Genomic DNA, 12,712 nt, shown 5'->3' with positions numbered 1-12,712 from the left:
GGGGGATCCCGGCGGAGCTGGAGCTGGAGCCGGGCCGCGCTGCTCACAGCAGCAGCAGGCGCGTTTTCCGGTCGCCGATCAGGAGCCTTTGGGGAGACGAAAGGGGCGGCTGGGATGGGCGCCTGCGCCTCCGCCCTGGCCCAGGGACCGCAGCCGCCCTGCTCGGCCCCCGGCCCGGGTTCACCCCAACGCGGAGCATCTGCCGCCTTCTCCTCCTGCCCCCCGGCCCCGTGGAGCCTCAGCGCCTTCGCCAGCCCTCCAGGAAAACCAGCGGCCACAGCCATGCCCAGGGGAACGGCGAGGGAGCAGCGGGGCCGGCAGCGCCGSCGGGTCCCGGCGCAGGGAGCCYGGGGCAACGCAGGAAGCAGCTGGCASGGCCCCGCCGCCTCCRCCAGCGYGGCACCGCGTACCTCACCAGGGCGCCAGCCAGCACGCCGCCGATCACGGGCCCRACCCAGTAAACCCAGTGGTAGTCCCAGTAGTCAGCTATCAGCGCYGGCCCGAAGGCCCTGGCAGGATTCATGCAGGCTCCGGACACGGCACCTCTGAAAGAGAGAGCGCGGTAGCAGCCGGCACGGACAGCACCGTGCAGCGTGGTATGGTGCAGCACGGCATGGCATCGTACAGCATAGCACAGCATTGTATAGCATGGCACGGCACTGCACAGCACGGCATTGTATGGTGCAGCACAGCACGGCAAAGCACGGTGCAGCATGGCATCGTACAGCGCAGCACGGCATCATACAGCACAGCACCATACAGCACGGCATGGCATCGTACAGCACGGCACGGCATCGTACAGCACGGCATTGTATAGCATGGCACAGCACGGCATTGTACGGTGCAGCACAGCAAAGCATGGTGCAGCACGGCATCATACAACATGGCACGGCACCGTACAGCACGGCAAAGCACGGTGCAGCATGGCATCGTACAGCACAGCACGGCACCATACAGCACGGTACAGCATGGCACAGCACGGCACAGCTGCTTGCCAATGACCGCAAGCTAAGAGGGAAAACGCAGCATGCAGGGTACAAACAAGAGCGCCAAGCGGGTTTCACGGCTCGGCTCTCAAGCCGTGGAAGCCGGCGATGCCCGCGGTGCAGCAACATTGGCAGATCAAGGAAAACCGCGAGGGTTGAGTGCTGGCGTGCGAGGCTTGCACGACCCTTAAACGTGGGCTCCGAATCCTGCTCAAGGGGGCAGCGCCGCAGCTCAGCGAGCCGCGAGCACTCACGACCGTGCACGCTGGAGGTCCGACTGCAGCGACCGAGCCGCGGCCCGGAGCACCCGCCGGCACCGGGGCTGAGCCCGGCGGCGAGAAACCGCCCCGTCTGCCCGGGGCTCCCCGCGGCCGGCGCTGCCGGAGGGGCCGGGCTGGGAGCTCACCCCGCCAGGACGCCGGCCGTGACGGCGAAGCCGATGCAGAAGGGTGCCAGCGGGGTGCTGGTCTTCTCGTTGAGGGCCCCCATGCAGACGGTGAGCACCAGGAGGGCGGTGAGGAAGATCTCGGCGGCCAGCGCGGCGGGGACCTGCGCGTCGGCGGCGATGCTGCCGAAGGCTCCTCCGCTGGCGTTGGCGTACCGCTCGCCGGCCGTGGCCGCCTGCGCGGAGGGGGGGAAGCGCCGCCGGCGTGAGCCGCCCGCCGCACCGCGGCCCCCCGCCCGGCGAGCCCCCCGGGGCCGTACCTTCGCCAGGGCGGCTCCCACCACCCCGCCGCACAGCTGGGACGCCCAGTAGGGGAGCAGCATGGTGATGCTCAGGCCGCCGATCAGCCAGGCGCCCAGGGACACGGCGGGGTTAAAGTGGCCACCGCTGCAAGGGAGAGGAGAGGAGCGTCAGCAGGGGGTCCGGCCGCTGCCGGCCCCTTCCCTCCCCGCCCCGGCGCGGCCGCTCGAGCGCCCTCGGAAGGACGGTCTCAGGAGACCCCGGGCACTTGCAGCGCTGCCGGCCGAGGGGGAAAGGTCCCTCCTGGTCTCACGCTGCATCGCAATCCCCACGCCGGGTCCTGGGCGCTGCCGGCGTCCCGCCGCCTCCTCCGCTCTTCAGCTGGAGCCTGGCTTGGCGCAGCAGCACGTTCATCGGCGCTCGCCGCAGAGCGGCCACGCGGAGAGCGAAGCAAAGCAACTGCCTCTTCTGTGCCCAGGCCCGCGGCTCCGAGGCAGCCCCGAGCCGGCGGGGGAGCGGGGGAGCCGAGCGGGGGGATCAGGGCTCCGAGCGGCTCTTCCCCGGGAGCTGCTCAGCGCCAGCTCACGCAGGCAGTCCACGCGGGAGGCAGGAAAAGCAGCAGGAAGCCCGGCTGCCGAGGTCCTCAGCTAACGGCTCCAGCATCCGTCCCCGCGCAGGGAACGCTTTCCCGCGGGGAAGGGCGAGAACGGGAGGAGAGCAGCGTCGGGCAGGGGCACGAGCGGCGCTGGCCTCCGGGGCAGCTCGTCCCGCTGTGCCCGGACCCCCGCGAAGGCCCCGGCCGGGCCCGAGCCCTCCCRAGCGAGGCCGGCGGGGCAGCCCCGACGCGGCGAGGGGGCTGCCCGGCGCCCCGGCTCGCCCGCTGCGGCGGCTGCGACCGCCTGGCCACGGGGCCAAAACCACTCGCCCAAGTGCCCGTGCAAGACAAGCTCAGCTACCTTTTAATTAAGGCAGATTACCACGGGACACTCGCTAATGAACGAGTTTCATAACCAATCAGCCCCGATAATGATTGCTGTTGAAAGCTGATGAGTCAGAGTGTCTAGGAACTATAATTATATCTTATTCTTCAGCTGTAATTAAAGAGCTATCATACGAGGGTAAAAACTTGTGGTGTTCAGCCTAGCAAACCTCCCGGCCAGAAGCAGGTCGGGCTGCTGGCTGCAAAGCCCTGGGGAGAGGCGGCAGGTGCAGGAGCGCAAGGAAAGGTCCCCGCGGAGAGGTCCGAGCCCGAGCAGGGAAGGGAATTCCAGGGGGCTGTTTTAGCGTCTCCTCTCAGAGTAAACCTGTATCTTCGCTAGAGTCAAACACCTAGTTTTCAACTAGCAGGTTTGTCTAAATGTTGCTTTCGAGAGCTGGAAACTATTTGTAAGCAGGATCCAAATTTCCCACCTGAGGATAGGCAGGAGAGAAATTTATTAAAGGCAAAATGAATTTTTTTTTTAATTTTTTTTTTTTAAAGGCCACCGCTGGCCTTTTAAAAGTAAATGCCTCTGCTTTTCCAAAGGATGTTTTCCCTCCAGTTTTAGGCTTTTTTTCTTTAAAAAGGGCCCTCTCACCTGATGTTCCCCAGGACGGCGATGTTGAGCCCCAGAGCCAGCCCGTGCGCCAGGGCGGGCTGCAGCCGCCCCGTGCCCTCGGCGTTCTCGATGACGGAGGCGCAGCCGATGAAGATGAAGAGCGCGCTGCCCAGGAGCTCGGCCACGCAGGGCTGCACGTAGCGCTCGTACCAGTGGGGCTTCGGCGGCTGCCGCTTGGGCACCCCGTCCACCCGCGCCTCCTTGGCGGCCGCGGGACCGTGCTCCTCGGTGGCCATCAGGGGAGCTGGAAYGAAGCAGAGAGCACCGATGGCCCCGGCCCCCCGGGTGGCAGAGACCTGCTGCAGACCGGGCGCGCGGAGAGTCCCCAAGCAGGTCACCTCGGCGAGCCTTCGCCCGCTCCGAGCGCGCCACACTCCCGTCCTTCACCRAGCCCCCAGGCACCCCCTGTGGCTGAGGAAACACAGATGTTCCTGGTCCCAGCACCAAGCAATCCTTCCCCTCCCAGCTCAGTGCAAACTGTGTGGAAGGAAGAAAATTCCAGTGTTTCTCACGTTATTTCCCTGCCGGGATACTCACGCTCTGYGTGCTCGGCTCTGGGAGCTCCCAGCACCAGCCTGGCCCTGGCGCGGAGTGAGCGGCGCTCCTGGAGGAATAGCTTACTTATCTCGCTGAAATCCTGGAGTGCTCCCGCTTCACGTGTACGAAGAGGTAACGGATAGGAGGTGAAAAAAAAAAAAAAAAAAAGCAATGAGGCCTGATAGGCCAGCCCCCAGGAATATAAAAGCTCTTTATCACTGCAGTCCCTTGGTTCAAGGTTTTGTTTTTTCATAGTTTTTTGTTGTTGTTGTTTAGGGATTTCTGCCAAGGCTGAGGATGTGATTCCTTCCACGGTGTGCGCTATAGATACAAGCCAGGCCAGCCTGGTCTACTGGGCAATCCTCTTGCTGCTGCCTTTGGTGCCAGAAGGCAGCCCGTGCAGAGCAGCCCACAGCACCGCGTGCACAAGGGCACTTGGGCATCTGCACGGTGCCCTGGGAAATGCTCTGTGGTCTGGAGAGACGAAACTCCCCTCTGCCCACAAAACATTTGAAATTATACTGCTTAGCTCCTTGTAAGAAAACTAAGCCTAAGCCCAGGCTTAACATGAGACTCAGGTGCAGAGTGCGAGCACCAACCTCGCTGAAACAAGCCGGAGGGGAACCGGAGAGCCTCAGAGCCAGCTGCTCACAGCTGCGTCCGCATTAAAGCGCATAGAGCAGACACCTTCAACAGCTACCCTAGCTCTGGTAATTTGGGGCTCCRTGGGCACACAGGATTTACTTCATATTACTACCTTAATGTTCAGGGGCTCTAAAACCTCAAAGACAGCATCAGCATGGAGCAGCCTGCAACATCACCTCTTCCTACAGACCCCAAAGGGCAGATAGTCATTATTTGCCTCAAATTACAAAGGAAGCCTGTAAAAACCACAGATCAAAGCCAATTCCCCTAAACCCCAGCCAATGTCCTGCCTAAACCAGACTCCTGAACATGCTCAGCCAGCCTAGATGACCCACCTAGCCCTGTCCAGGGACCACATCCCCTGCACGCTGTTTTCAACTAAAAGATYGTTGGCAAGGGTGTATAGGGATCCACTAGCAATGCTGAAAGTTGACAATAGTCTAATAGTAAAAATAAACAAACAAACAACAAAAACCCCTACGGAATCACTGCACAGGCTGTCCACAGCAGCCATTCCCAGAGGAGGGGAGGACCAAGGAAGCCYGGCTCAGCTCACAAAGCAGAGGACACGCAGCTGCGTGGGCAGGATGGCCATGACACCTCTGCCCAGCAGGAGATGTTGGGGACCGTGGTGCAACTGTCATGCAGTGACAGGTAAAGCAGAAACTGCCCTGGTGACAGGGCAGGTCCCTGCAGCACAATGTGAGCACTACAGCGCTTGCATCAGCCAGCAGGAATCTGCCTGGGATCCAAATCAGGATGCTAAATATCCACCAGGAGATGAGCRCTGTGGCATTTCACCTCCTTGAGCAATCATTTGCAATGTTTTAAGTTTGTGCTGGGTAATTAAGGATTCAGGTTTATAGACTTTTTTCCCCTCTTTTAACTAAGGGTAAAGAACGCCATGGACTTTTTATGATGTTTTCACAAGACACTGGGGATAGGAAGGAAATTTCCACTTGCCTGTTGCTGGCCCTGTGCCAGAGGAGGGTCAGCACRGAGCTAAGAGGGAATCACAGTTCAGTCACCTTTAAAGGAGCCTCTGTCAACTCTCCCCCTTCTGAGATGTCATTTTCTATAGACAAAATGTCTTGGCAGCAGCTTCACTGGAGATCACTGAACACTGAAAGCAAGTAATGGGGTTGGCTGGTCTTTGAGGCTCCTTTTCCTTTGAAGCCTCCTATATGGAGCTGTGAAATAGAAAAATACTTACTTGATCATGTCTCCTCAGCCCACAGAGCAGGTTTCCAGCAGGTATTTCAAATCTATCTGTCACCATGTCTCCCACTGCAGCCAGATGAGTTTTWTTGAAGGGTTTTAACTCAGGCAAAAGGAATCCAGATTTGATTTACTTTTCAGGGTACTTATTATGAGATATAAACACAGGAATACCCAGATTTCATCTGGTGTTTATCAGCAGCCCTCAAAGCACTTTACAGGGGACACTGGCATCAGCAGCGTGACTTCGGCACACGGGAGCCAAAGCATCAGGAAGAGGCTGAGCTGCCCAAGGCTGAGCTGCCCAAGGCTGTCTTATCCAGCAGTGTCAGACAGCACAGCCAGGCCTCCCGGCCAGATCTCCTGAGAGCTGCTCTCCTGCAAAGCTGTGAGGCAACTGGCCATTTCCCACATCTGTTGTCACTCACGCAGGTGCAGACACTCTCCTGCTGGCAATGCCATTAGGCCTGGACAGAGGCAGTGCAAGGCCTGGACCTCCAGGCTTCTGGAGACTTTTCTCAGGGGAGCAATGGTTTCACAGCTCTGGAAGGTCACAACCCAAAACTGAGGATTAACTCAGCGTCCTTGGCTTTTAAACATTTACCATTATTGTTTGGGGAACAGAGGTATTTGTCTGAACCTCCTGGAGGAAACGCTCCACGTTCAAAGAAAGGAATTAATTATTACTAAGCACAGGACTGAAACAGAACAAAACAGAAGTGCAATACTGAAGGAACCTTCTTCCTATTAGTAAAAGTTTCACAAACAAGCTCTGCACAAAATGCTGGTCAGAGCTGTCTAGACATCTGACATCTGAATCTGCCACGTGGGACTGAAAAATGGTGAGAAGGTACTGGTTTGAAAGATTTCCGCACTGGGTAGAAAACTGACAGATCTGTTTTGGAAGATTAGAGAAAGGAACTTTTTTTTGCAGGGCCATGGCTATTGTACTGCTAACAGAATAGTTCAGTAAGGAGGTTCTTTTGCCTTTCTTACTAGAGTCCAAGGAATATTGCTTTCTTTAACCATTCCACCTCAGTATGAACACAGTTACAAGGGAAAATGTTCTGCATGTGTAATTCAAGTTAACCTTAAAAATAGGAACAAAAAAAATAGAACAATAGTAATGACTTTTTTTTTTTTTTTCATTAGCACCTGTCAGCTGTGGCACTTAGAATGCTGTCAAGCACGTAAATCTTCCATGAACCTCACCCTCACCTTGGGTGAACAAGGCCTAGCCATCCCTTGGCTCATAGGGATACACAGACTCCATGTGACATGGCAGGCAGGACTGAGGTGGAAATAAACCCAGACAGCACATGGAAGGCAGACAGGCAGGCAAAAGACAAATTAGCTACATGGGAATTTATATAAAGTTTTCAGCCATACTCCAACAGGAAGTGCCAGAGGAGCACATAGGACCAAGGGACTTATGATCTTTCAGTGCAGTGAGAAAGATCATGCTTTGGGCAAGATGACCGACCACAGGTAAAGCAAGAAACTCCTTACTTGCGGTCCGGAGAGGCGCAGAGGGAATGAATGACATTCAGCCCATCCTGCACTGCCTGGATCACCCCCGACAACAGCAGTTTACAGCAGCAGCGTAAATGATCTGTATTTATCATCACAAATGAAGGAGTTTTGACAAATATATATATAACCATATAAAGTTGTTCTACTAGACCTTTGTGGCATCTGTGTAAGCATTTACAAGCAAGCCAATTAAGCAAAACAATCTACTTGACAAACAAAACATTACGGAGCTGGAAGAATCATCTAGCTTAACCAGGTCTTAGACTACAAGCACTAGCATGCTTAGTCTTAAGCACAATACCAGTGCAACACCACACAGCACAGGCGGATGGATCATGCATAGCTTGCATTGGGTCTTTACGCACTTGGATTTCTCTCGTGTTTAACCTGAGCTGTGATTTCTCCGAACCGTTGAGTCTAATACATTTCTTTTGCACATTTTCCTCCATTGATTGCTGCAGATCCCCAAAATTCAGATCCCCAAATTAAATTACATGTTAATATAATTCTTATGCTAATTCTCAGAGGAAGCTGCTCAAACACCTGACTTTCATTTAGGAATGCCAAGAAGAGGCAAAGAAAACAACTCTTTTCATAGCACCCTTTGCCCCTCACGGATAACATTAAAGACTTGGCAATCAGTCTACTCTGCAATAAGATTAGTTCTGTTAGCTGCGTACAAACTACACTGATGGGAAAAGGCGTGGGGATGAGAACAGATAAATCTGTTCATATTAGCAGACATTTATTTTTGTCTTTGTTTGTGCTTGCACTGATAATGTGGATTTGTCAAATAAATGACAACAGCAACTGTCATTTAGTAAAGGAAGTAGTACACAACAAGCAACAGCTTAAAAAAATCATTTTGGGAACTATATAGACACATTTTCTCACGTCCATCCACCTGGGCAGAAAAAGTCAGAATACCCTTATTTACTCCAGCATCTCCTAAGGCATGATTCATTCTGCTTCTCCTTGTTCTATCACATAGAAAAACAACCAAAAGAAAGGCTACGGATCCATCGGAAATGTAGCACTCAAACTCAGCAAAGCACTTAAGCAGATACTTAAGAACGTGCTCAAGTGCCCTTAACACTGAACAATGCTTAACTGTAGGAATTAAGCATATGCAGAGTCTTTGTTGAATAAGAACTGGTATATTTTATGGTGAAGACTTTTCAGACTAGATATCTATAAAAAGTTACCAACAAAGTTTTTAGGTGCTGCACAACGTTATTGCTACAAGGAAAGGCCTCGTCACAGGCAGCGTCCATGTTTGACTCAGTCTCAAAAAGCAATAAAGGCAGCAAAGGCAATTCATTTGACACTGCCTTATCTTTACAGTATTTATCTTAGAGACTGATAGTTCAATGGTTACACAACTGTTATTGAATGAGAACTTGCAGCATTATTTGCAGCTAGTAGCAGTAATACAGGTTTACTGACCTCTGCACATTTAGAGATCCTATTGCATAACAATTTTACTTGAAATTGCTATAGTAATGCTTGAGTGCAGATGGAAATTTCCAAGAGTTTTTAATACAGATTTGCCATTTTCCATTAGGAAACAGACAGATTTGGGTCAGTTCTGCAGACACAGAATAGACTGGTTTTGAGAAGGGAAGACAACCAGTAGGATGAAGCCACACTTAGACCTTAATTCTGATACTAAAAAACAACCAAGTTTGCAAAGGGAATAATGTTCCCAGCGCCTTTCAATACAGGTGTACACCCTCCCAGGAACAATTAACACTTGGCTTCCAGGAAATATCCTGTAAGTATGAACACAGCAAAGCACTTCAGTCCTCAAAAACAGTTTCCCTGTGCCACAGCAGCACAGAGACCCAAGAAATTTTGTAAGCATAAAATTAGGAACTGGGAGTTTTGGAGAAGCTTGAAATGCTACGCACTAAGTTATTAACTGCTTTTCCTTCAGTTCTTAGATAGAAACAGCTGGACACTCCCTGCAAGGAATTGAAAAATGGGTTTTCTAGAAGATTTCTTCTATAAATCTTTTAGAACTAAGTAGGCAATACAGACGCATCAGTTACTCAAACGGAAGACTAGCACAGTAGAGTTACCTCCTGAATTGTGGTTGAATTTTGGGTCCATGTTGGTGGACAGAGCTAGGATCAACASCCAGGACTTGGCATGAGCATCTCAGGAAAAATTCGCGGCACGAATCTTAAAGGCAGGCAAGGACTACATGCTCACTCCTGCAGTTTGTCATGGCAACCAGACCCGGACTCCTTACCCTGTAAGTGCTTCAGAATCACAGTCGCACAGAGAAGCGAATAGGATTAATAGCTGCCTGCTTCAAAAACAGCAAGCACAACTAGACAATTCTTTCTGCTGCCCCCATCCTGCTATTCACATCCCCACYTAGAGCTTGTTAAACAGGCCATTTGTTCACACACATGCACACACCAGCCCAAACCTCATAGCTGCCGGAATTGTGCTCCAGTAGTCAACAGGTCATTCTCTTTTTAAATCTTTTCACAGGGCCATGGTTTGCCTTTCTGGGGTCCTGCTTGGAGGCCCTACATGGCCAAGCCTCTCCAAATGCATTGCACACAGGAGGGACAGCCCAATCCAGCCTGCAATCTAAACATAAGGACAGAGGAAAAATACAACTTTTCAGGTGCTTCACAAGYGCTCAGCAACATAGCTGGGAACATGACAGGTTCCTTACCATAGGAGACCTCCATGACAACCCTTCCCATCGTTTTCACCTACTCTCTCTATTGTTACCTCATTTACAGACCAAAGCTACATCCAAAGAGGAAACTATCTGAAGTAACCTGAAGTGATCTTCAGCAAAATGACAAAGATGTGGCTACGGCACAGAGACCAGAGCTAAACTTAGGGCTGATATGAGATATCCCAGTGGCAAAGATGGCAGAAGTGCCCTTATCTAGGGGCAGGTATCAACTAAGCCTGCCTCACAGCCTCTTCCGTCAGCACAGAGTGTCACTGGCATTGACTTCAAAGACCACCAGTTGGTAGCTCATGCAGGCAGTGTCAGTGCCAGTGCCAGACCAGGCAGTCACAGAAAATCCTTCAAGCACCAGAAGCTGGGCAGGAGACTAAAGTGAACACATGGAGCTCCTGCACTGTAGTTGCCTAGTTGTGGAAATGCAGCTGCCTCTTACCTTTCAGTTTGCTCAAGCTTAACTTATTCTTTTTGTTTAAASAAAACATTTGCAGGTGTGAATTTTGCTGTAATATCAAGACCACCTGGGCAAAAGGCTATGTCACCAGCAGAAAATGAAGAGATTCACTGCACAGTTCAAGGGATAAACTACTGGCAAATAGGGAGGCAAACCACAGCAAGAAGAAACAGAAGGCAAAGGCCATCTCTTTCCTCAAAAACATTTCTCAGTCTTTTTCAGTTACTGGTTTTCTAATAAAGTAGCATTGTTTCAGCTGCACCAGGCACTCTCCAAAACCAGATACTCCCTGAAGAAAGGTGAAAGATTTATTTAATGTAATCATGAGCGCTAGACTGCCCCCACTCATCTTCTCCCACAAGTTCCCTATATATCACAAATTCTTTTGATCCTATTGTAACCCTGAAGCACAACGTGACCTACTTTCTTCACCATGGTTTGCAACCAAGCTAAGAGATTCTTGAAGAGTTCTTACAAGAATTAGTACCGTTTTCCTAGCTAGCTGCTGAATCTTTTAGCTGAACAGCTGTGAGACAGTCAGATTCACCCAGACAAAGACCAAGTGAAGCAGCTATTGTGCCTTTCATCCCACTATAACAGTATTCCTCCTGTATCGCTTCACTCAGGTGAACAAATTATACAAGGACTTAAAGAACTTGATTAGCAGAAATGCCACAAGTATCTGCCTCATACCAGCCAACACATCATTTCCAAATGCAGAGAGAATAAAGTCACCATAAAAAAGTGGACCGGACAGATTGCAACTGATAGAGCATTGGACCTTCTCCTGTAGTGAACTACATTCAAAGCCCATTTGTATCAAAAATGCAAGCTTCGTTTTTCTGTCTTGGATATCCAATTAGCTCAAAGGGGACACATCTGTTCCAGAGCAGGTAAAACTTCAGTCTGGTTCCCCCTAATAAAACTTCATTTTGTCTTGTTCTCACATCTTCATATTCAAATACTTCTGACACAGCTATTTCAGATGCTTTTTGCACCTTAAATTGTGAAGTTTTTCAGGATAGAAGCATATCTGAGTGCTTGTACAGCACCCAATACAGGTAATGCTAGCCAGCAAGTCAGATCAGAGCTATTTGTGTACAGAGATCAAGGAGCAGAATATCAAAGAGTACTGCAGGTAGAATYACATATCTTGTCAGAGCTGCACAGAGGAGTCTAAAATCCTGTCATTCATTAGTAAGTTTYTATTCCGTAAACTGCAAGGAAGATAATTGCATCCATTTGAACACAAAGCACTGACTAGCTCTTATATATGTTAGAATGAAGATTGAGATCCTCAGTTAGGTGCATGACGAGGTTGGAAGAGAGTTCTGCTCCCCAGGTTGGAAAGCCACAGCACAGCAGAAACAGCACCACGCTTTGTTTCAAATTCTRTTTTCTCGGTTCACTTGAAGCAAAGAGAATCTGAAATACAGCATTAACTGGCAGAACAGATCCTAGTTCAGCCACATGCCCCAAGTACTAGAGCCCACTACAAAGGAGAAAGCAAAACAGCCACTGTTGTGCATTTCAGGAGCACTCTTTCTTAAAAATGGAAGCAAAGCAATAAAGTGCCCAATCTCTATTTATGCCTTCATAACATCCTATCTTAAATCTCACAAATAACTCTAAAAGACAACATACATCCCATTGGACTCRTGTGAGTCAAAGGATCTGTAGGTGGGAGGGTCTCATGCTGCAAGTTCATTAAAAGGAAGAAAAGCAACCTAACAGTCTGAAATATGACCCAAGACGTGATACTGATGAGATCAAGAAGTTTGAAGACAGCAACATCCAAATAAAAGTTTAACCAGGATTTCAGACTCAAAAATACTTCTTGGTAAAGAAAAAGGGCTGAGGATGAATGGGCATGAARAAAAGTACCTCAAAATTCCAACCTAAATATATACCTGTAATATTACRGTTCTTTCAGAAAGCAGAACCTTTTGTTTCTGAAGAGTAGACTTCAAGTGTAGGAAAAAAAATAAACAAARCCAAGTTTGACAGTTCAAACCAATTATTAGTGAAGAGATTGTGTGTTACAAAGCCATCTCAGTTTTGGACAGCTCAAGGCCTGGACCAGCAGATGAGTAAAACTGAGTAACAACCTTTAGATAGAAATAAGTCAAGTTTCACAGAGCACTAAACAATATTAGCAGAACCAACAAGTAAACTTTTACTAGATTTTTGGCTTTTATCAGTTGAATCAGGCCCATATTTTAATGAAAATTTAGGTTGGTTTCRTGGACTGCACATTCACAATAAAACTGCTGTTCCAAACTACAGTGATTAATAGCAAGAGAGGAAAAACTGCTGCAAAATAGTAGATCTGACAAATTT

The 12,712-nt window shown here is 50.3% G+C and overlaps 1 protein-coding gene across 1 annotated transcript; it reads right to left on the bottom strand.

Moving 5' to 3' along the window:
- Positions 1–43: 43 nt before the first annotated feature.
- On the bottom strand, positions 44–3,509 carry AQP8 (aquaporin 8). Its single transcript, XM_085312910.1, has 5 exons — positions 3,249–3,509; positions 1,692–1,818; positions 1,393–1,607; positions 411–545; positions 44–86 (listed from the first exon to the last, which is right to left on the bottom strand). Exons 1-5 carry the CDS (start codon positions 3,503–3,505, stop codon positions 44–46), a joined length of 777 nt encoding a protein of 258 aa, XP_085169036.1. The 5' UTR covers positions 3,506–3,509.
- Between the last annotated feature and the right edge of the window lie 9,203 nt (positions 3,510–12,712).

The sequence above is a fragment of the Rhea americana genome, unplaced genomic scaffold (assembly GCF_003343005.1).
Source record: "Rhea americana isolate MKP2758 unplaced genomic scaffold, rheAme1 scaffold_370, whole genome shotgun sequence".
NCBI lineage: Eukaryota > Metazoa > Chordata > Aves > Rheiformes > Rheidae > Rhea > Rhea americana.
This window is presented reverse-complemented; position numbering and strand designations above follow the sequence as displayed.